This window comes from Scyliorhinus canicula, chromosome 2 (assembly GCF_902713615.1).
Source record: "Scyliorhinus canicula chromosome 2, sScyCan1.1, whole genome shotgun sequence".
NCBI lineage: Eukaryota > Metazoa > Chordata > Chondrichthyes > Carcharhiniformes > Scyliorhinidae > Scyliorhinus > Scyliorhinus canicula.
The window spans coordinates 175,545,601-175,570,660 of NC_052147.1; the positions used below are offsets into that span (position 1 = coordinate 175,545,601).

General features: G+C 45.2%; 1 protein-coding gene across 5 annotated transcripts in view; it reads left to right on the forward strand.

Annotated features, from left to right (window-relative positions):
• Positions 1-25,060, forward strand: part of gtf3c3 (general transcription factor IIIC, polypeptide 3) — an 88,884-nt gene that overhangs the window by 54,299 nt on the left and 9,525 nt on the right. For 3 of the 5 annotated variants that reach the window (XM_038789107.1, XM_038789108.1, XM_038789109.1), the window contains exons 14-16: positions 2,584-2,809; positions 11,773-11,963; positions 20,542-20,666. In XM_038789107.1, the coding sequence (XP_038645035.1) occupies positions 2,584-2,809; positions 11,773-11,963; positions 20,542-20,666 (542 nt within the window). The remainder of the gene's footprint in view (positions 1-2,583; positions 2,810-11,772; positions 11,964-20,541; positions 20,667-25,060) is intronic. The other 2 variants (XR_005459741.1, XR_005459742.1) reach the window with 1 other exon arrangement.

Consider the following 25,060-nt stretch of genomic DNA (forward strand, 5'->3'; position numbering starts at 1 on the left):
CACACATGGAGATCAGCAAGGATAAGGTAGCTCAAGGAGCACGATGTAGAATAGAAATTGGGGAGTTGGTGAGAAGATCATTGGAGTACCATAATTGAGCTTGACAAAGGCGCCAAGTAGTTTCTCAGCAGCGCTGTAAGTGACATAAGGACAGTGGTGGGAAATGTTATATAAATGTTGGTGATTGGATGTGGGGTATGATACTTAGTCCAGGGTCCAACAGGATACCGAGGTTGCCCATCATAGCAAGATGGGGGATGGAATTGTGAGTTGGGATATGGGGATCTTGGTGGGGGTTAGGTAGGATTTACGTCTTCATTTCTAAACATTAATCAAACCCCAAGAAAGTGACTTTGATTCAAACTGCATATAAAAATGCATGAACCTGAATCTGATCATTCTTTGTTTACCATTTCACTGCCGGAATTAGTTTTGGAAAAAAACAAAGGCTATGTCTGTTTTTAGATTAGCCAGACATTTATCTACTTCAATAAAAAATAGAAAATGCCTCATAACCTCTGCAGGTTGGCAACCTCTGTGGAGAAAGTTATATTGGACTCGAAACATTAGCTCTGTTTCTCTCTTCACAGATACTGTCAGACCTGCTGAGCTTTTAGAGCATTTTCTGTTCTTATTTCAGATTTCTAGTCTCCAAGTATTCTGCTTTTATTGGTCTACTTTGTTTCTGCAGTTCAGTAAACAATGAATTCCAATAGATTAATTTGAGAAGGTAAGTGGGCTTTGTTTGAGATTGTATTTGCTCCAAGGACCCTGTGTTTCTAATTCAATATTGAAGCCAATTGGTCTGGTTGATTGATCAGCCAACCAGACTGATGAATGGGATATAAAGGGGTAGGGCTGTCATTAGCAGCTGGAATTCTACCCATTTGACACCAAGTACCTTGCAAACCTATACAACTCAGTTGGGATAATGTTAATCTGAAGATTTAAAGGTACCTGGTTCAATCTTGGGTTTTGGCACGCAGCCAGACAATGTTTCCTGTCACTATCTAATTCCCATTGACTTTTAGGAAGTCTTGTGGCACCCCTACCTCTGGATCAGAAGCTTTGGGTTCTGGCCACGAAAGGAGTGCTTATAACACGATTCAACTGGCTGATAATTAGTTCAGGAATCCTTCCACCACTTTCCCCAAAAAGGTGTAGGTGTGAGGATGCACTTCTTTTAAAAACCTTATTTGTTGAAGTAGTTCTAAGTGGAAACGCTCTGGAAAGCCTACAGGTAAACCTCTGTACCTCTATGCTCATGTCAACCTACAGCTGAGTTAGGATAAGGTATGTTCCTATGAGGAGGGAGTGTGCACTCCATATTACACAATATTCTGCTTGGATGCGTTTGTGGAAACACTTAGTCATGGAGATGGGGTCAGATATTCAGCTAACTGAATAAATGTAAGCAGAAACCACCAGTCTGTAGTGTAGTTTTTAGATTGGACAGCTTCATAGCGCCCTCAGCCTGGTGTGGGACCTGGGTCAGATCCCAACCTTGGGTGGAGTTTGTACATTCACCCTGTGTCTGCTTGGGTTTCCTCTGGATGCTCCGGTTTCCTCCCACAGTCCAAAGATGTGCAGGTGAGGTTGATTAGCCATGCTGTATTGCCTCTTCGTGTCCAGGGATGTGCAGGTTAGGGAATAAAAATGATAATCTTTATTAGTGTCACAAGTAGGCTTACATTAATACTGCAATGAAGTTACTGTGAAAATCCCCTAGTCTCCACACTACGGTGTTTGTTCGGGCACACTGAGGGAGAATTCAGAATGTCCCATTCACCTAACAAGCACGTCTTTTGGGACTCGAGGGAAGAAATCGGAGCACCCAGAGGAAACCCACGCAGACACGGGGTGAATGTGCAGACTCTTCACAGACAATTACTGAAGCCGGGAATCGAACTGGGTCCCTGGTGCTGTGAAGCAACAGTGCTAACCATTGTGATACGGTTAAGTAGTTATGGGGATAGGGCGGGGGAGTGGGCCTAGGTAGGGTGCTCTTTCAGAGAGTCGGTGCAGATTTGATGGGCTGAATGGCCTCCTTCTGCACTAGGGATTCTATGTGTATCCCAAAGGCCACCTTCAGTGGTACTTTTCCAGGACTCATGGGGAGTGGCCTAGCAAGGACAAAGCATACTTGAATGTGTCAATGTCAGTAGCAAAATTTACATTTGTATCCCTTGCAATTTTCAAAGTGCCCGCCTTGTTTTTTTCAGTCGTCACTCCAGGATCCATGGTATTGTTCTCTGTAATTTATGACGTCCATTGGCCTGGTAGGATAGAACCATAGAATTCATACAGTGCTGAAGGATGTGAGATTCCATTGGATCAAATTAAATCTGAATACTTTTAAATATAAGCCGCATCATTTTGCTCCACAAAAAAGGGGAGTGCTTTTTGCAGTACCCAGACATTTTTTTCCTCTTTAAATTATACCTTTTTAATGGACATTGTATAATGATATATCGTTTTAATTTCATTTACGTTCTGCACATCACAAAAGTAAATAATCTTTTTTCCCCCCCCCCCCAATTGTGACAAGTAACTTAAATACTTCCATGTCTTTTTTTAAACCAGGAAAAACTAGTGTTCTGAACAAGGATGACTGGTGGAATTTATTATTAAAAGCTGTTTACACATTGTGTGATCTCAAACGTTTCAAAGAAGCTGAACTCTTGGTTGATTCGTCCTTGGAGTACTACTCGTTTTATGATGATAGACAGAAACGGAAAGAGTTGGAATACTTTGGCCTGTCTGCTGCTGTTCTGGATAACAACTTCAGAAAAGCATACAATTACATCAGGTACTTCAGATCAATCCATTCTTAACGTCAAAATCTGGTGAATTTCAGTTGACAATCGACAGCAGCAGTTTGATGATGTGAGCACTAACAGAAATGCATTCTTTATAAAAGGAAGAACGTAAATTTATACAGTACCTTTCACCACTTCAGGATGTTCCAAAATGCTTTACAGCCAGTGAAGTACAACCATACCTCATTTAACATGCCTAATGTGTTTCTAAAAGACAATATGCTAATTAAAGACATGCTGAAGGAAAATCACTTTCGCATAGGAGACCGTGTAATAAGAATGCGTTATGCTCCTGACCTGTTATTTTTACATTAAAAGCCTTTCGGCTGCCTTGAATCTAATTGACCCGAAAATAATGTTAATAACAAACCTCCTGCTTGACGTTTCCCATCTCCAGTTTACTGTCTCTCCCACTCGCTGCCTGTCCCAACTCTCATGCTCGTTTCTCACCATCCAAACCCGTCCACTCACCGCCTCTCCCAACTCACTGACACCCCAAAACTGCCGACTCTCTTGCTCACTGCTTCCCCCAAAACCTTTATGCTCGCCACCTCTCCTGAACACAACTGATTCTGTAAAACTTTGCATTTCTGCTGAGTTTACATCAGTCAAATAAATAATTTCATCAAATTGCACCTCATTAATAAAACTTTCTGCACACAGAACTCATGGTCTCTCAAAACCTGCTCACTAGTTCGCAGTGCATCAGTCAGACTCCTCGAATGGTGACTTCCTTTCTCTATCATCTCCTGCTTCCAGAGCTCTACCTCTTCCTGCACTGTCAATGGGCGAGCTTCCAGCCAATCAGTTGTTGCCACGTGACCTGGGTGCCACATTGAGCGGAATCAGGTACCGAAGGAAATTCCACCATGTGCGGCATGACAGTTTCATGAAAAATCAATTGACGGAGCAATAGAATTCTCTCCATATGCCATGTGTTAACCAAACATGTGGCTCTTGGTCTGCTGCATGGCTGCGTAGGCATGCAGCTCAGAGGAAATTTTGTTTAAAAAATACTTAATTGGCTGTACAGCTCTTCAAGATGTCCAGTGGTGAAAAGCTATATAAATGCTAGTCTTTCCTTATTATCATAGTGAATCTAAACCAAGTAATGCTATTTTTAGAATCTTGTAGCTGCAATGTAAGTTGCAAATTGTCAATAGGCCTCTGGTTTCCATTAATGAAGCTCTATGAATGGTATACAGGAAGTATTTTACTATGCTTAAGCCTTCATTCGGGCAGCCTGAAGGTAAGGGAGCACAAGGAAATTGACAAGTGAGTGGCGAGTGCATATTCCTGTCCTCTTAGGGACAAATGTTAAGTTAATTTCTGATAAATTTAGCTGTTTGTCTAATAAATAGAGATATGACAGGGCACCTCAGTCCTATGAAATATGCACCCAGTGACATGTGGGAACTCCAGGGTGCTTCTCGTGTCTTGGACAACCACATGAGCAGGAAGTGTTGGACATTCAAGGAGCTCAAACTCTGTTTTTCAAACCTTCAAAGCTGACGTCACTGTAGTGTATCTGTGAGATTGGGTGGAATATAGATATTGTGTTCCAGGAGGTGATCACCCTGAAGCTTAACAGTGTGCAGGCAGAAAGAAAATGGGTAACTGCCTGTCAAGTGTGTCTTGCTCTCTAAGCAATGTAATACTGGTGAGGTGAGAGTAATGGTTCTTCTGGGGACCAATAGTGATAGGGAATTCAATGATTAGGGTAACAGACAGGTATTTTTGTAGCCCCAGGTGTGACTCTACAGTGGCGCTTTTACCTCTGTGGTGCCATAGGATAAGGATGTCACTGAGCAATTGCAGAACATTCTAAAGGGGGGGTTGAACAACCAGAGGTTGTGGTTCCTTTTTGGTGCCAATGACAGATAGAAGGATCACCATTATTGTGGCAGGAGGGTTTGCCAGTGTTGCTGGGGTGAGTTTAAACTAGCTTGACAGGGGGGTGGAACTTGAGGGTCAATTCAGAACAGTGAGAAACAAAGCTGGAAATGGAAGACAGAAAATTAGTAAGCAAATATGGAAGGCAGAGGAAACATAAACTAAGAAATAAAAACAATAGTATTGTTCCGTGATTAATCAGCTATACTTCAATGCAAGGAATCTGGAGAATAAGGCAGATGAGTCAAGGGCACAGATAGTCATATGGAAGAATGATATCATCACTATTAGTGAATTATGGCTTCAAGAGGACAGGAGGGATTTTTCAACATTAATGTTACCCTGCTCCCCAATGGGATAAGGAGGGTCGGACGGGCGGTTGATATTGCAATATTGATTCAAGCAACAAGCACAGTTGTGAGATTGGATGACATGCTAAAAGGAGCTTCAAATAAGGTCAAATGGGTTGAACTGAGAAAACAAATAAGGGCCAATTACTGCTGGGAATATATCTCCAAACAGTCAGGGAGAGACAGAGAGCAAACGTGTAGGCAAATTGCTGAGAAGCGGAGAAACAGTATGGGCAGTAATTGTAGGCCATTTCAGGGCATTTCAAATATTTACTGCCAGAAAATGTATAAAGGACACAAAATTCATAAAGTACATTGACGACAACTTTTTTATCCAGAATGTGGCAAGACCAGTAAGACCAAGGGCAGTTTTGGATCTTGTTTTTAGGAATACAGTTGGGAATGTGGGAGAGCATTTCGGTGGCCGTGATCATAGAACAGAATCATGGAATTGTAGAATGGTTACAGCAATAAACAAAGCCAATCAGCCCATCTCACTTCCAGAACCATTCTTATCATTCTTTTCTGCACTTTCCACTTGCAACACTAAATGTTCCACATAACAAGAGTCTCACTCTTTCAATAGCTATCAGTGCGCTTCTCCTGCATCCACTCGTGAGTGGTTTCATGTGGCACTCCAAGACTTTGGCCATTTTCTCGGTGGAGGAGCTCCATTTCTAAGGAATGACAGAGCTCCTCTGCATTGATTCCTCTACTGACTGTCCATGGCTCCATAATGCCTCAGAGACCTCTGACAATCAACTTTCAACTTTCATCCTGCCCATCACACGTACATCCTTGGAGACAGTTAAGGAAATGTTAAATCTTATTAACCTTACTGAATTTTTTGAAGGTTTGATGACAGTAAAGCATCTGTGACATAGTCTGATTTTAGCAACGTGTTTGACAAGCCCCTGCATCATAGACTGGTCAAAAAAGTAAGTGTGAGCTCTAAGGGAAAAACGGACAAGTTGAATACAAATTTGGCAATGCAGGAAGCAAAAGGCAGTGGTCAACAGGTAACATTTTGAATGAAAGGCTGTTTCCAGTGGGGTCCCGCAGGGATCTGTACCAGGGCTCTGGCTTTTTGTGATGTATATTCGTGATTTGGACTTAAACACAAGAGGTAAGATGAAGAAGATTTCAAATGGTACAAAGATTAGTTGTCTGATTGATGGTAAGAAAGCTATAGACTGTTAGAAGATACCAATAGACTTGTCAGGTGGGTAGGAAAGTAGCAAATAGAATTCAATCCAGAGACGCATGAGGGCAAACAAGGCTTGGGAATATACAATAACTAGTTGGATGGTGAGATATCTAGAGGAACAGAGGAATCTTTGGAGTGTGTATCCATAGATCCCTAAGATAGCAGGACAGATAGATAAGTTAGTTAATAAGATGTGCTAGATATCTTGCCTTATTATCCAAGGCATAGATTTCAAGAACAGGGAATTTATTCCAGAAATGTATAAAATATTAGCGACGCCACAGCTAGAGTACTGCATACATTTCTGGTCACTGCATTATAAGAAATAAATCATTATGCTAGAGTGAGTACATTTATATTTGATTTGATTCACTCTTGTCACATGTATTTGTATACAGTGAAAAGTATTGTTTCTTGCATGCTGTACAAACAATGCATACCGTACATAGGGAAGGAAGGAGAGACTGCAGAATATAATGTTACAGTTATAGCAAGGTGTAGAGAAAAGATCAACTTAATATGAGGTAGGTCCATTCAAAAGGAATGGCAGTAGGGAAGAAGCTGTTCTTGAGTCGGTTGGTACGTGACCTCAAACTTTAGTACCTTTTTCCTGACGGAAGAAGGTGGAAGAGAGTATGTCCAGGGTGCGTGGGGTCCTTAATTATGCTGGCTTCCTTTCCAAGGCAGCGGGAATTGTAGACAGTCAATGGATGGGAGGTTGGTTTGCGTGATGGATTAGTCTACATTCACGCCCTTTTGTAATTTCCTGCGGTCTTGGGCAGAGCAGGATCCATACCAAGCTGTGATACAACCAGAAACAATGCTTTCTATGGTGCATCTGTAGAAGTTGGTGAGGGTCATAGGTGACATGCCAAATTTCCTTAGTCTTCTGAGGAAGTAGAGTTGTTGGTGGGCTTTCTTAACTATTGTGTCAGCAGAGGGTGACCAGTACAGGTTGTTGGTGATCCGGACACCTAAAAACTTGAAGCTCTCGACCCTTTCTACTTCGTTCCCATTGATGTAGACAGGGGCATGTTCTCCACTACGCTTCCCGAAGTCGGTGACAATCTCCTTTGTTTTGTTGACATTGAGGGAGAGATTATTGTCGTTGCACCAGTTCACCAGATTCTCTATCTCATTCCTGTACTCTGTCTCGTCATTTTTTGAAATCTGACCCACTACTGTGGTGTCATCAGCAAATTTGAAAATCGAGTTGGAGGGGAATTTGGCCACACAGGCATAGGTGTACAAGGAGTATAGTAGGGAACTGAGGACAAAGCCTTGTGGGGCACCGGCGTTGAGGATGATCGTGAAGGAGGAGTTGTTGCCTATCCTTACTGATTGAGGCCTGTGGATTAGAAAGTTCAGGATCCAGTCACAGAGGGAGGAGCCGAGGCCAAGGCCACGAAGTTTGTAGATGAGTTTTGTAGGAATGATGGTGTTGAAGGCTGAGCTGTAGTCGATAAATAGGAGTCTGACATGGGTGTCTGTTATCTAGGTGTTCCAGGGTAGAGTGCAGGGCCATGGAGATGGGGTCTGCTGTGGACCTGTTGCAGCGGTAGGCAAACTGTAGTGAATCAAGGCAATCCGGGAGGCTGGAGTTGATTCGTGCCATGACTAACCTTTCGAAGCACTTCATGATGATGGATGTCAGAGCCACTGGACGATAGTCATTAAGGCATGCTGCTTGGCTTTGTTTTGGTACAGGGATGATGGTCATCTTCCTGAAGCAGATAGGAACCTCAGATTGTTGTAAAGAGAGGTTGATGATGTCTGCGAATACCCCCGCCAGCTGATCCGCGCAAGACCCGAGTGCTTGTCTGGGTACCCCATCCGGGCCAGTGGCTTTCCGAGAGTTGACCTTCGAGAAGGCTGCTCTGACATCCGCAGTGGTGATCTCAGATACAAGTTTATCTGAGGCTTCTGGGTTTTATAAGGATTTTGCCAGGACTGGAGAACTTTAAGGAAAGACTGGATAACCTGGGGTTGTTTTCTTTGGAACAGAAGAGACTGAGCGGAGATTTAATTGAACTGAATCAAAATTATGAGTGTGGATTGAAAGGACCTATTTTCCTTCACAGCGAGTTCAGTGATTTGAGGAGAGTTGAAAATTGTTTTCTTCCAGAAGGTGGTGGGGATCAGGATTTAACTGCCTGGAAATCATCGTATTTCAAAGATACTTGGGTCTGCACTCTGAATGGTTCTTACAGGCTTTTGACTAACTAAGCTGGGAAGTGGGTCCTGGCAGATAGCACTTTTTTGGATGGCACAATAGCCTATTTCTGTGTCATCAACCAGCACAGGGGCAGCACGGTAGCATGGTGGTTAGCATAAATGCTTCACAGCTCCAGGGTCCCAGGTTCGATTCCCGGCTGGGTCACTGTCTGTACGGAGTCTGCACGTCCTCCCCGTGTGTGCGTGGGTTTCCTCCGGGTGCTCCGGTTTCCTCCCACAGACCAAAGATGTGCGGGTTAGGTGGATTGGCCATGCTAAATTGCCCGTAGTGTCCTAAAAAGTAAGGTTAAGGGGGGGTTGTTGGGTTACGGGTATAGGGTGGATACGTGGGTTTGAGTAGGGTGATCATTGCTCGGCTCAACATTGAGGGCCGAAGGGCCTGTTCTGTGCTGTACTGTTCTATGTTCTATAACCTGAATTTGACTTTTTAAGCAGCTGTTACTTTTCTGTTTCATCTTCTGCATCATCCATGTCCCAGGCATTGCAATTTGTCTCCACTGAACGAATGAAGCTGAAGCTTTGTTAATGAAAGAAATGCTGTTGAAATAAATCGAGGCAGGGGCGGCGGGATGGCACAATGGTTAGCACTGCTGCCTTCATCGCTGAGGACCCGGGTTCGATCCCAGCCACAGGTCACTGTCTGTGTGGAGTTTGCACATTCACCCGTGTCTGCGTGGGTTTCATCCCCACAACCCAAAGATGTGCGGGTTAGGTGGATTGAGTACTCTTTTAAAAAAAAAAAATTAAATTTATATTTATATAAAATTTATATAAAATTATATTTAAATTTATTTTTAAAAAAAAATCGAGGCTAGAAAATTCATTATATTCACTGGAGGGCTGACTTGCACAGCTTTCATCAAGAGGATATGTCTGTCGATGTCTGGACAATATGCTGTTTATCTGTGCAATTTGTAATGGCATGATTTCCATGTGCCTTAATGTCGCAACTAGTTCAATTATTAAGCTGTTATAGTTTTGAATACTGGGAACAAATTGCCACAATATTTGCTCTTTTTAGTGTTTTAAAAATATAATCTAAGTGAAATGGTTTCCTATATAAAGAACAAAAAATTGTCTTTGCCCAATATTCAAAATTCCAGACCTTTTGCCAAGAGAATAACGTAGTTCTGAATCAATCCATTGAAATAACTCTGAAGAAAATTCAAAATAGAAAAGCATTTCTGAACTTCTTTACTGGCTCGTGATCTGACAATGGGTCAATTTTAAAATTCTCAGCCTTTTTTCAAATCTCTCAATGGCCTCATCCCTCACTTTTTTTGTGACCTTTTGAGATCTTTGCACTCCTCCAGTTCTGGCCTCTTGTGTATACCTGGTTATAACTGTTCCACCATTGGCTCTTAACCTCCCTCCCGAAACCTCTCCACCTGCCTTTCTCCTCTTTTAAGATGCTTTTCAAAACTTATCTCTTTGACCAAGTTTGTGACATCTACCTTGATTTCTCCTTCCATAGTTTGGTCTCACACATATTTTATTGATGACATCTCTGCTAAACACATTAGGATGTTCTACTACATTCAGTGTTATAAATACACATAGTTGTTGTTGTCAAAATTGATGTATTTGGAATTTGAGCCAGCTGTCCATTCTGAACATGTCTGAATGTACATTGAGTGCAGATCTAATATAACAGAGCTAGGTTGAACACATTTGCCTTTCAGTTTACAGTATTATTATAATTCGTCACAAGGGCGGCATGGTGGAGCAGTGGTTAGCACTGCTGCCTGACGGCGCTAAGGACCCGGGTTCGATCCCGGCCCTCGGTCAGTGTTTCCTTTAGGGTTTGAGCATTCTACCCCGTGTCTGTGTGGGTCTCACCCCACAACCCAAAGATGTGCAGGGTAGGTGAATTGGCCATGCTAAATTGGGAACTCTAAATTTATATTATAAAGTATACATAACTTGTCACTGCTCCTAGCTGAACTATTTGGAGCATCTAAATCATTTAAAAAAGCAATTGAAAGGTCTTTCTCAATTTCACTATGGCCTTCATTTTTGCTTTAAACTGGTAACTTAACTACTACAAATAAAAGGTCAGACTCTCCCGAGTACAAGTGGAATTTTCCTCAAAGTTTGAAAACTGAAATCATTCAAGCTATCTTCATTTCACCTTAATTTTTTTACCCATTTACAAAAAAATAATGCAAGTAAATTTACAAGCTCATGTCCAGCCAGTGTTCCTGGATTTCTATTTGTGGAAACTACAATCTAATAATAATTCCCTTTATATATTACAAACTTCTAAAAAATTAATTTAGAGTACCCAATTCATTTTTTCCAATTAAGGGGCAATTTAGTGTGGCCTATCCACCTAGCCTGCATATCTTTGGGTTGTGGGGGCGAAACCCATGCAGACACGGGGAGAATGTGCAAACTCAACACGGACAGTCAACCAGAGCTGGGATTGAACCTGAGACCCTGGCGCCGTGAGGCAGCAGTGCTAACCCACTGTGCCACCTTGCTGCCCAATATATTACAAACTTGATGGTTGTCAGCTATCTTTTTTTCATGCATAAAGTAGTGATTACTGCTAGGGGCTGGTTTAGCTCACTGGGCTAAATCGCTGGCTAAATCTCAAGCAGGCCAGCAGCACGGTTCGATTCCCGTACCTGGACAGGCACCGGAATGTGGTGACTAGGGGCTTTTCACAGTAATTTCATTGAAGCCTACTCGTGACAATAAGTTATTTTCATTTTCATTTTCATTCATTTTACGCCAATAATTAGATGTGGGTTTTTCAACTTCGGTGAAAACTGGAAATTGAACTTGGAGAGGTTAATTGGAGGGAGCCTTGCAAGGTACTGAGCAGTACAGGGCCTATGTACTAATTGCAAACTAGGCTGTTAAAATGTTGAACAGACTCAAATGTGTACACCTGCAAAGGGCCACATTCTGTTTGGTTCCTTTAGTACTTTGAGATTTTTAAAAAATCATGCAGACACATTATAAGGAACTTTTCATTCTGAGTGGTGTTCATAAAAGAAGTTGAGTTAACCATCAAATTTCACAAATTGACATTGGGTGATTTAATAAAGGGCTCCAGATGAAGTCTTTGTAACAGTGCTGCTCGAGTCTTTGTCTTAATTTTCTTTCGGTCATAATCCTCCCTCTGCTCTAAAATTGATCATTTGAGTTGAAATATGCTTTGATTATCATAAAATAATTTTAACAAAGTAATCAGTCTTTAAGAAACCATTTTTGTTTGTTTGTTGAAGAATTGACATGTTTGTTTTGCTGTTCCTTCAAGGGTCATGGTGATGGAAAATGTGAACAGACCTCAACTTTGGAATATCTTTAACCAAGTTACTATACACTCTCAAGACCTGAGGCACCATCGTTTTTGCCTGCGCCTAATGCTGAAACACCCAGACAACCATGCACTTTGTGTACTTAATGGCCACAATGCATTTGTGGCTGGAAGCTTCAAGCACGCTTTAGGTAATGGGCATTGATCATTTTGTAATATATAATTATTTGTTGCCGACATACCATTAATATCAATGCATGCAGCAATCATATTGCAGTTCTTCAGCTTTCTATTTGGCATCTTGCAGCAATGATGTTGGCACTGGCTGCTGTTTGCACAAGGTGGTGATATTACCATGCCCACAAACTTGACAATGCTTGGGCTTCAGATGATTATTCTGAAGAACTCAAGTTTTGCATCAAACTTAGCTTTAGTTGTTAATAATGGTTCACAAACTGTTGCCCACTATCTGTTTCTAAAACCTCAATCAGCTTATTGGCTCGTCTATTTTGTCATTTGACTAAATCTCTGCAGGAAATAAGAAGTCTGCAGTGCAATTTTTTGATATAGTGCCAGCCTGTGGAGGATGTAAGAATAACAGGCTGTTAGAATAGCATTACTAACTTGCTGCAGCTCGATATCTACTTTTCTCTCTTTCTATGTGTCACTGTATCAATCATATTTTCATTTACTCTGCCTGTCACTATCAGTTATCCCCCTGTGGCATTTCATGAGGTATTAAAATCAAGTGTAGCCTTTAGGTGAAGTACAGTTAACAGCTTGATGTGCAATATAATATTTTTTTAAAAGGAAAAATAGACTGTAAAATACATAAATGTATTCAATCCTCATTATAAATTCAGATATTTCTCCTTGGTTTTATTTATAATTTTCTGTGATTCTTTACAGTTTTCTATTATGCGTTCTCTATCCACACCTATAATGGAATCTGCCTTTGTCAAGCTTTAGATATATTAGTGTTGGCAATTTAAAATTTGCACCTTCTAGTTTCATAGCAGATAAATCCCTATACTGCAACCAACTTTACTCGGCTTTACAAATTGCTAAAATTGTACTATAATTCACCATGTAAAGTAAAAATACGGACAACACATCTGATTTTAAAATGGGAACTGAACTATGGGTGTCGCCCAGTTCACTCCTGATCTTTAAACATTGATGAGTGAACTGCATGCTCTGTTTTAAAGATAGCTAAACATTTCTTGTGAGATTTCTGATAAAATGTCATCAACTGTTGGCTTTCAGCATTCCTTGTTATATCTGTAGGTGCTGCTTTATTAAGACTTCTCATTGTAAATTGAGCAGTGTCACAATATCCTGCTATTAGAATCAGCACCACCATGTGGAGCTTTAAAGTCTAAAATCCTTCACTACATCACCAAGCACAGCTATTGCAACATTTTGGCCTCCCTGTTGACTAAGAATAAGGTTAAAAAACATAATGGCCCTGATCTTATGATCCCAGCAAAAGCTAAGATGTTAGCTGCTATTGAGGGGCCCAACGATGTCTCAGCTTCGAGGGAGCCCATATGGATTCAGGTCTGGAAGTTGCTCTATGCCTGAATGGACTCTGGGATGAACCCCACAGTGATGGCCCTGCCAGGACCTGTCAGTGCGAAAACATGGACTGATTGCCCAACACTTACACAGAGCCTGCTCAGAAGTGTAGCCCTTTTTCTTTAAATATTTTTATTACGGTATTTGAAAATTTTTATGAAAATAACATAGACAATGACATCAGCATGGTATAATAAACATTTCCCCCCCCATCTCAATCTTCACACACCCCAATCATAAAACAACAATCTCCCCACCCCCCCCCCACCGGAATACTGCATCTGCTAACATTTTAATTTTCCCCAAGAAATTCGACGAACGGCTGCCACCTCCGGGTGAACCCGACCATTGACCCTCTTAAGGTGAACTTTATTTTCTCGAGACTGAGAAACTGACTGTCACGAACCCAGGCCTCTACACTCGGGGGCTTTGAGTCCCTCCACATAAACAAGATCCGTCTCCGGGCTACCAGGGAGGCAAAGGCCAAGACGTCAGCCTCTTTCGCCCCTTAAACTCCAGGCTCTTCCGACACTTCAAAGATTCCAACTCCGGACTCGGCACCACCCGTGTTTTTAGCACCATGGACATTGCCTTAGCAAAACCCTGCCAAAACCCTCTAAGCTTCGGGCATGCCCAAAACATGATTTGCTGGGCTTCCCGCGCACCTTGCACACCTATCTTGTACCCTGAAAAACTTGCTCATCCTAGCCGCTGTCATGTGTGCCCGGTGGACTAGCTTAAATGGTATCAGGCTGAGCCTGGCACATGATGAGGAGATATTAACCCTGCTTAGTGCCCCCGCCCATAGACCCGCCTCTATCTCTCCTAGTTCGTCGTCCCACTTGTCCTTAAGCTCCTCCATCGGAGTTTCCTCCGCCTCCGAAAGCTCCTGGTTAATATCCGATACCTTCCCCTCTCCCACCCAGGTACTGGAGACTACTCTGTCTTGTATCCTCCATGGCGGCAGCAGCGGAAAGGCCAGCACCTGTTTTCTCAAGAAGTCTCGCACCTGCAAATACCTAAAACCATTCCCTGCTGGCAATTCAAATTTATCCTCCAAGGCTTTCAAGCTGGGAAAGGTCCCATCTATAAATAGATCCCCCATCCTTCTAATTCCTGCCCTCTGCCAACTCCGGAACCCACCATCTAGCCTACTCGGGACAAACCGATGATTGTTATAAATTGGGGTCCAAACCGATGCTCCTTCCACTGTCTTATATCTCCTCCACTGCCCCTTGATTCTCAGAGCCGCCGCCACCACCGGACTTGTGGTGTATCGGGCTGGCGAGAACGGAAGTGGTGCCGTTATCAGTGCTCCCAAACTGGTGTCTTTGCATGACGCCGCCTCCATCCGCTCCCATGCTGACCCCTCCCCCACTACCCACTTCCTAATCATGGCTATGCTAGCCGCCCAGTAGTAATTGCAGAAGTTTGGCAGTGCCAGCACGGTAGCATTGTGGATAGCATAATCGCACTTTCGTCACTCACGGGGTTTTACCCGTCCATACAAAGCCCGAAATAACATTATTCACCCGGTTGAAAAAGGCCTTTGGGATGAAGATGGGAGGCACCGAAAGACAAACAGAAATCTGGGGAGGAACGTCATTTTCTCGGTCTGTACCCTCCCCGCTAGTGATAGCGGGAGCATGTCCCATCTCTTAAAGTCCCCTTCCATTTGCTCTATGAGCCAGGATAGGCTTAACTTGTGCAGTGCCTCCCATTTCCGGGCCACCTGGATTCCCAGGTATCGAAAGCTCTTCCATGCCATTCTAAGCGGCAGCTCTCCCAGTCTCTTCACAGCCTTTCCAGTTCCTGGAGCCTCTTAACGCCATGGCCAGTGGCTCTATGGCCAGAGAAAACAGTAACAGGGAGAGGGGGCACCCTTGCCTCGTCCCTCGGTGTAGTTTAAAGTATCCCGACCTCAGCCAATTCGTACCCACACTCACGACTGGTACCTGATAGAGCAACCGCACCCCGCGCCCAGTCAATAAAGCCGTCACCAAACCCAAACCTTCCCAGCGCCTCCCACAGGTAATTCCACTCCACCCAATCAAAAGCCTTCTCCACATCCATCGCTACCACCACATCCTCCCCTCCTTCTGAGGGCATCATAATAGCATTTAAAAGCCTTCGAACATTGGCCTTGAGTTGCCTGCCCTTTACAAATCCCGTCTGGTCTTCCCCTATCATTCCCGGGACACAGTCCTCTATCCTTGTGGCCAGTATCTTATCCAGCATTGCTCCGATTCTTCTCCCGTTTCAGAATCAATCAAATCGAGGCCTGTCACATTGTTGGGGGGAGGACTCCCCTCTCTTGCTTCATTAAATGTCCTCACCAGCAGTGGGCTCAATATCTCTAAAAACGTCTTATAGAATTCCACCGGGTAGCCGTCAGGCCCCAGTGCCTTGCCCGGCTGCATGCCCTTCAGCCCTTGATTATTTCCTCAATCTCAATTGGGGCCCTTCCACCAGATCCTCATCTACCCTCGGGAACCTCAACTGGTCCAAAAACTGCCTCATCTCCTCCACCCCAGCCGGGGATTCTGCCTCATATAATTTACTACACCTTGTTCACCCCAGCTGGGTCCAGGACAGTATTCCCACCTCTACTCTTTACTTTCCCTATCTCCCTGGCCGCCTCCCTTTTCCTGAGCTGGTGCGCCAACATTCTGCTTGCCTTTTCTCCGTACTCATAAATCGCCCCCTTTGCCTTCGTCAACTGTTCCACCGCTTTCCCTGTGGTCAACAGCCCAAACTCTGCCTGTAACCTACGGCGCACCCTCAGTAGCCCCGCGTCCAGGGCCTCCGATTATCTCCTGTCCATCTGGAGTATCTCCTCCACTAATCTATCCCTCTCAGCCCGTTCCGCCTTTTCTTTGTGGGCCCGTATCAAGATTAATTCCCCTCTGACCATTGGCTTCAGAGCTTCCCAAACCATCGCTGCAGAGACCTCCCCCGCATCATTTGTTTCCAGGTAGTTCTGGATGAACTTAACCCGCCCACAGATCGCTTCGTCCGCTAGCACAAACCCCTTCAATTCCTTTGCAGCAGCTGGCCTCCTCCCTGTCCTGGATTTTGGCTGGTCCAATTCCGGATCAATGACTGTTAAAGTCTCCTCCCATGATCAGGTTATGTGACTCTAAGCCTGGGATCTTACCTAAAACCGGCCTCATAAATTCCACATCGTCCCAATTCGGAACAGATATGTTCACGAGTGCCACCCGCACCCTCTCCAACTTCCCACTCACCATTATGTACCTACCCGCCTTGTCTGACACCATTCTCCCTGCCTCGAATGCCACTCATTTGTTGATCAAGATTGCTACCCTCCTGGTCTTTGAGTCCAGCCCTGAGTGGAATACCTGGCTGACGCACCCCTTTCTCAATCTCGCCTGGTATGTAACCTTTAGGTGTGTCTCTTGTAGCATTGCCACGTCTGCCTTCAGCCCCCTCAAATACGCAAACACGCGAGCCCTCTTGAGTGGCCCATTCAGCCCTCTGACACCCCCCCCCCCCCCCCCCCCCCCCCCCCCTCGCCAACTAGCCATCACCCTTTTTAGGCCAGCCTCTAGTTTGCGCCCTCTGCCTTCACGAGCCCCCCTCGGGCAGTCACCGTTCCCAACCTCCCATTTGTCCCCTAGTAACAGTTCCTCCCCTGTCAGCAAAGCAGCTCCACCCCCCCCCCCTCCCTAGCAACAACACTAGAAACCCAACCCCCCCAACTCAAGCTCCTGCTTAACACCTGCTCACCCCCACTGCGCTTCTGAGAGTCAGCTGACCCTTGCTGACTTGATAGCGCCCGCTCCTGGCACCAAGCAGTCTGTCTCCCAAATGTTCTCTCCCCTCCCCCCCACATGGACAAACATGTTAAAAGCATCACATTCCCCAGTAAACAAACATCAGAAAAAACAGTGAAGAAACAGCCACTTTAGAAAAACAATCACCCAAAAAGCAGAACCAACCCCAAAGCCCATCTCCCCTCTAACCAGCTCCCTGCAAGACAAAGTTACTCCTTTAGCTATCCAAACAGCCCCTTATTACACATAGCACTACTTATATTTATACAACCCAGCACAACAAATCGCCGCCACAGTACTTCTCCAAGTTTTCAGTGTCTTTTAATTCACCTCCAGCCTCTTTTCTCTAATAAAAGTCCATTATTTGTCTGGTGTTTCAAAGTAGAAGTCCCGTTCCTCATGTGTGACCCACAGACGGGCTGGGTTCAGCATCCCAAATTTTACCCCCTTCTTAAAGAGGGCCGTTTTTGCCCAATTAAACCCAGCTCTCCTCTTGGCTAAATCCACGCCCAGGTCCTGATAAATGCGCAGGTCACAGTTCTCTCATTTGCTGCTCCGTTCCTTCTTGGCCCACCGCAGAACATGTTCCTTGTCCAGGAATCGGTGAAAGTGTACCACCATGGCCCTCGGCGGCTCGTTTGCTCGGGGCTGCGAGGACTCTGTGCGCTCTATCCACTTCCAGGGGCCGGGAACGCCTCAGCCCCCATCAACTTCTCCAGCATGTCTGTCTCATAAGTCCTCGCGTCCGATCCCTCACTGCCTTCAGGGAGGCTGCCAATTCCAAGATTCTGCCTCCTGGACCTGTTCTCCAGATCCTCCAGCTTCTCCTCCATTCTTTTCTGGCAGTCGTTCATCATCTCCACCTCTGTCTCCAGCCAGTTATGTACTCCTTGTGCTCGGACACCTTTTTCCCCACCTCCTGGATCGCTCTCCCGTGAGCCTCTTGATTCTGCACAACTTGATCAATCGAAGTCTGAATCGGGTCCTGCGTGTCCTCCTTCAGCTTGGCGAAGCAATCTTTGAAAAACTTCATCAGCTGCTCCGTCGGCCACTGTGCCGTCTCCCCGCGGCCCTTGCTCTCCACCATGCTTTCCCACGTTACCAGCTCTGCTCGCGTCTTCCTTATAGGACATTGTCTTCTCACACGCCCACTTCTGGTCCAATTCTCCATACACCAGAGGGAGATTTCTCCTTCCTGTCTCACTCTTCACCGATTTATCCCATAAAATCGGGGAAAAACTTGGGGAAAAGGGTACACAAGTCCGTCACAGGCGGGAGCTATCAAATGTGCGACCTACTCCTCCATGGCCGCCACCGGAAGTCAGAAGTATAGCCCTTTAATCAACAGGATTGTTCTCCTTTCCCTGGAACTGATGGCATCACCTAACCCCGGAAGAGCACATTCCCACTGCAGCCAATGAGAAAGGCAGGGACATAGTTTTGCACACAGTCAGTGGTATACACCTCTGCTTTGATGCTGACCACAAGATCTGGACCAATAGTCTTTATTGATTGCTTTCAGTTGTGTGTGATAATCTTTTCATCTTTTATCTGTTTCATATTTCCCATCACCTCCAATCCCACAGTGGGCAACCTGTTGTGCCTCTTTTTCCACACATCCCAACCTATTATGGGCCATCCACCTTTGCGAACATACAAATTAGGAGTAGACCTCTTGGCCCTCGAGACTGCCCTACCATTCAAGAAGATCATGGCTGGTCTGATTGGAACCTCAACTCCACATTCCTACCTACTCCCGATAACCGTTCACCCACTAGTTCATTAAGAATTTATCTAGATCTGCCTTAAAAAATATTTGAAGCTTCTGTTTCCACTGCCTCTTGAGGAAGAAAGTTCCAGACACTCACGACCCTCTGAGGGAAACTATTTCTCTTCATCTCTGTCTTAAATGAGCAACCCCTTATTTTTAAAAAGTGACCACTAGTTCTCGAAACAGCCTGTCCACATCCACCCTGTCAATACCCCTTGGAATCTTAAAGGTTTCGATCAAGTCACCTAGGTTTTCATAATGACTCTCTCGGCTGTCTGGAATCTCACTCCTTACTCCAGACAACTATGTCAATCTCCTACCACTACATTCTTACATGCTCCCCCCACTTGAATGGCTTCCTGTACCACATCCAAACAAGCTGAGCGAACCTTAAACCTGTTGAACTGAGGCTGACACTCCTGCCCTGTGGGTTCCCTTACCTGCCTCAGCTACAGTCACACCCCCTGCCCCTGACCACTTTCCAAACCGAAGTTCCTATCCTAATGGGTGTGATCACCTGAAACACGGTGTCCAGGTAAGTCTTGCTCTCCCTGATGTGCTGCAGTAACGGCAGCTCAACCTCCAACTCAATGACTCTAAAGCCAAAGCGCCTCAAGCTGCAGATACTTACTGTGACGTGCTTGTCCTGGGTAACACTGGTATTCTTGAGCTCCCACATGCTGCAGCATTGACACACCACCTGTCCTGCCATACTTATGAGCTGAAATTAATTACTTCATTATTTTATTCAATTATTTATTTTCTTTTAGATACCTATAAATGTTATTACAAATTCCAGTACTATTCGGAAAATAGATCTTGCTCACTTACTGAATATTCACCAGATACTCACTGATAGCTAATTTCCTCCCCTATATTAGAGTTAAAACCAATACGAAGACGGTGAAAAAGTTAGAAAACACAAAGGAGTACCTCCTTTTCCTCCTCTTCCACTCTCTGTTTTCAGTAACACTCTGTGGTGGTTGCACAGAGAATGTCTGAACAACTCTGTTGTTTCACCTACTGGCTTCAGCTTCTGCTTTTCATTGCGTGCTGTCCCTTCATTCCAGCAGCCACTTCTGAGTTGTAAATATTCATTTAGTTTTGAACAAAGCTCGGCACAACATCGAGGGCCGAAGGGCCTGTTCTGTGCTGTACTGTTCTATGTTCTCTCATGCTGTCTTCAGGCACTTCTTTGCCTGCTCAATACTCTTCGATCTTGGCTGCTGCAAGAATTTTTTAATGCCTGAAAATATAATTCCCAATGCTACCTCATACAAAGTTATTCTTCCTAAGTTAATACCCTGCTTATTACCTTCCCACTGATCCAGTTTGATGGATTTCCAACTCCAATATGTCCCCATTCTCTGTTGCAATAAATGACGTACCCAAATATATCTATTTGATACTTCTGGATGACATTTGTCACCAAATTGTCTATTTAAGCTGCTTCCTTTCCCCTCATACCATATCTCTAAATTTCTGAAACACATCTCTTGTGAGATATAAACTACGTTCCATTAAATTATAGTGGGAATGATACATTTATTATTTTCAGATAGTAAGTGGTTCCTAGAAATAATCATTTAACCATATCCTGTGTTTTTGTGTTTTAAATTTCAGGTCAGTATGTTCAGGCTTTCAGGATTCAGCCCAATGAACCCTTATACAGTCTCTGTGTGGGTCTTACCTTTATCCACATGGCATCCCAGAAGTTTGTTTTGAAACGGCATCCTCTTCTGGTGCAGGTTTGTCAAAGACATTGAATCCAGATAAACACTGAGCTAAATCGCTGGCTTTTAAAGCCGATCAAGGCAGGCCAGCAGCACGGTTCAATTACTGTAACAGCCTCCCCGAACAGGCGCCGGCACGTGGCGACTAGGGGCTTTTCACAGTAACTTCATTGAAGCCTACTCGTGACAATAAGCAATTTTCATTTAATCTAGCTGTTGAACTATTTTGATCCACTGTTTTATTATTAGGATGCTCTCTTATCTAATGCAACAAAGAATTATCCCATTTGTTAAAACTTTAAACTTGGTAACGTGAACTATCCATTTTATTCTGTATAATTTCAGGGGGTAGTGGTATTGTCACTGAACTAGTAATTCAGAGACCGAGTAAATCTCTGGGGACCTAGGCTCAAATCCAAACATGTCAGACGGTGAAACGGTCTAATGATGATGGTTTATTCTTGTAAAAATCCATCTGGATTCCGTTAGTTTGGACAAGAGGGAAAGACAACCTGCCTGCCACAGATGCATCTGTCCATAACGGTATCAGTAGCAGTGACCACCTCACACAGTCCTTGTTCCATCTTCACATTGAGTGTACTCTCCTTCATGTTGAGTGGCACTATCACAGTGCTAGAACTCAAGACTGGGCAACCATAAGTTACTGTGGGGAGAATTGTACTCAGCCACAATCTGTCATGGCCCAGCATATCTCCCACTCTACCATTACCACCAAGCTAGGGGTCAACTGAGGTTCAATGAAGAGTGCAGAAAGGCATGCCAGAAGCACCACCAAGCATACCTGAAACTGAGGAGAAGCTACAACATGGGACAAGTTGCATGCCAAACAGCATAAGCAGCAAGTGATAGACAGCGCTAAGTGATTCCACAACCAACGGATCAGATCAAAGTTCTGCAGTCCTGCGATATGCAGCCGTGAATGGTGGTGCACAATTAAACAACTCACTGGAAGAGAAGGCTTTGCAAATATCCCCATCCTCAGTGATAGGGGAGCCCAGCATATCAGTGCAAAAGAGGCTGAAGCATTTGCAACAATCTACTGCCAGAAGTGCAGGGATTGGATGATCCACCTTGGCCTTTTACGAAGGTCTCCAGCATCAGTTTTCAGCCAATTCGATTCACACCATGTGATATTGAGAAACTGTTAAAGGCACTGGACACTGAAATAGCTATGAGCCCTGACAATATTCCAGCAATAGTATCGAGCACTTGTGCATCAGAACTTGCCTCACCCCTAGCCAAGCTGTTCCAGTACAGCTACAACACTGACATCTACCCAATAATGTGGAACGTTTTCCAGGTATGTCTGTACACAAAAAGCAAGACAAATTCAACCCAAATTACCGCCAGTTATCAGTCTGCTCTTGATCATGAGTCAAGTCGTGGACGGGGTCATCAACAGTGCAATCAAGCGGCACTTTCTTAGCAGCAATTTATTCGCTGATACTCAGTTTAGGCTCCACCAGGTCCACAATTTCCTGATCTCATTACAGCCTTGGTTCAAACATGGATAAAAGAGCTAAATGCCAGAGGTGAGGACAGTGCCCTTGGCATCATGGCAGCATTTCTAGGGGCTTTTCACAGTAACTTCATTGACGTTTACTTGTGACAATAACCCTAGCATTGACCCTCTCAGGGCGAACCTGATTTTCTCAAAACTGAGGAAGCCAGCCATGTCATTGACCCAGGTCTCTGATTTCAGGGGCTTCGAGTCCCTCCATGTTAACAGTATCCGTCTCCGGGCTACCAAGGAGGCAAAGGCCATTCTTCTATGACTCTCAGCCTCCCGGGTCCTCCGACACTCCAAAATTCGCCACCTCTGGACTCGGTGCCACCCTTGTTTTTAACACCGTTTGACATCTGCAAACCCCTGCCAGAATCTCCTAAGCTTCGAACATGCCCATAACATGTAGACATGGTTCGCTAGCCCTCCCGCGCACCTTGCACACCTGTCTTCTGTTCCAAAAAACTTGCTCATCGGGCCAGCGTCATGTGTGCCCGGTGAACAACCTTAAATTGCATCAGGCTGAGCCTGGTGCATGATGTGGACGTGTTGATCCTGCTTAATGCATCCGCCCAGAGACCTGCCTCTATCTCTTCCCCTAACTCATCCTCCCATTTGTGCTTCAGCTCCTCTGTCTGCATTTCCTCTGACTCCATGAGTTCTTTATAGATATCTGAGACCTTCCCCTCTCCCACCCATGTTGTAGAAATTACCCTATCTTGTATCCCCGAGGCGGTAGGAGTGGGAAGGTTGGAACCTGCCTTCGCAAGAAGTCCCGAATCTGCAGATACCTAAATCCATTCCCTCCCGTCAACTCGAACTTCTCCTCTAACTCCTTCAAACGGGGAAGCTCCCATCTATAAACAAATCTCCCATCCTCCCGATCCCTGCTCTCTGCCATCTTCAAAACCCTCCATCTAGCCTCCCTGGGGCAAAGCGATGGTTGCTACAGATTGGAGCCCAAACTGATGCTGTCTCCGCTCTCACATGTTTCCTCCACTGCCCCTAGACTCTTTGGGCAGCACGGTAGCATAGTGGTTAGCACAATTGCTTCATAGCTCCAGGGTCCCAGGTTCGATTCCCTGCTGGGTCACTGTGCGGAGTCTGCACGTTCTCCCCGTGTCTGCATGGGTTTCCTCTGGGTGCTCCGGTTTCCTCCCACAGTCCAAAGATGTGGGTGCTAGGTGGATTGGCCATGATAAATTGCCCTTTTAGTCCTTAAAAAAAAGATTAAGTGGGTGTTGCTGGGTTACGGGGATAGGGTAGATACGTGGGCTTGAGTAGGGCGATATTTGTAAGGGCTGGTGCAGACTCGATGGGCCGAATGGCCTCCTTCTGCACTGTAAATTCTATGACCCTCAGGCCCGCACTACCGCCGGGCTTGTGGAGTACCGGCGAGAACAACAGAGGTGCCGTGATCAATGCCCTTAATTTGTGTCCTTACAAGGTGCTGCCTCGACTCGCTCCCACACCGACCCTTCCCCTACTACCCACTTCCTAATCATGGCTATATTTGCCGCCCAGTAATAGTTGCTAAAGTTTGGCAGCGCCAGCCCACCCTCCCCCTGGCCATGTTCCAGCATCATTTTTTTCACTTGCGGGGTTTTACCCGCCCAAACACCTTATTTACCCGCTTGAAAAAGGCCTTTGTGATAAAGATGGGGAGGCACTGAAAACAAACCGGAATCTCGGGAGGACCGTGATTTTCACTGTCTATACTCTTGTATACCCACCTTCGGAAGTCCTCTTTCATTTGTTCACTAACCGAGTCAAGTTTAGTTTATGTAACAGCCCCCAGTCTCGTGCCACCTGGATCCCGAAGTAACAAAGCTACCTCCCACCGCTCTGAACGGCAGCTTTCCCAGTCGCCTCTCCTGCCCCCTTGCCTGGATCGCAAACATCTTGCATTTCCCCATGTTCAATTTGTAGCCTGAAAAACGGCCAAATTCCCCTAAAATCCTCATGATCTCTCCCATCCCCTCTAACGGGTCGAAAACATACAGGAGGCAGATCGTCGGCGTATAGCGAGACCCTGTGTTCCACCCCACCCCAGACCAGCCCCTGGAAGCTCTTAACGCCATAGCCAGTGACTCAATGGTCAGAGCGAGCAGCAACAGAGAGAGGGGGCATCCCTGCCTCGTCCCCCGGTGCAGTCTAAAGTAGCCCGACGTCAGCCAGTTTGTTTGAACATTCGCCTCTGGTGCCTGGTACAGCAGCCTGGCCCATTCGATGAAACCCTGACCAAACCCGAACCACCCCAACACCTCCCACAGGTAGTTCCATTCCACCCGGTCAAAGGCCTTCTCTGCGTCCATTGCGATCACTACCTCCACCTCCTTTCCTTCTGGGGGCATCATGATTACATTCAAGAGCCTTCGAACGTTGGCAGTTAGCTGCCTACCCTTTAACGAACCCCATCTGGCCTTCCCCTATCACCCCTGGAACACAGTCTTCTATCCTTGAGGACAAGATTTTGGCTAACAGTTTGGCATCAGCATTCAACAGGGAGATCGGCCTGTAAGACCCGCACAATTCAGGGTCATTTCTCCCGTTTCAGGATCAGTGAAATCTAGGGCTGTGACATTGTCAGGGTAAGAACACCGCGCTCCCTTATCTCGTTAAACGTCCTCACCAACAGTGGGCCCAGCATCTCAGAGAGCTTTTTATAAAATTCCATTGGGTAACCATCTGGTCCCAGGGCCTTGCCCGGCTGCATGGCCTCCAGTCCATCTGCTATTTTTTCAATCCCTATCGGGGCTCCTAGCCCTTCTACCAACCCTTCACCCACTTTCGGGAACTCCAGCCCTCTCAGAAATTGCCTCATTCCTTCCACTCCAGCTGGGGGTTCCGACTTATGTAGCCTGCTGTAAAACTCCTTCAACAC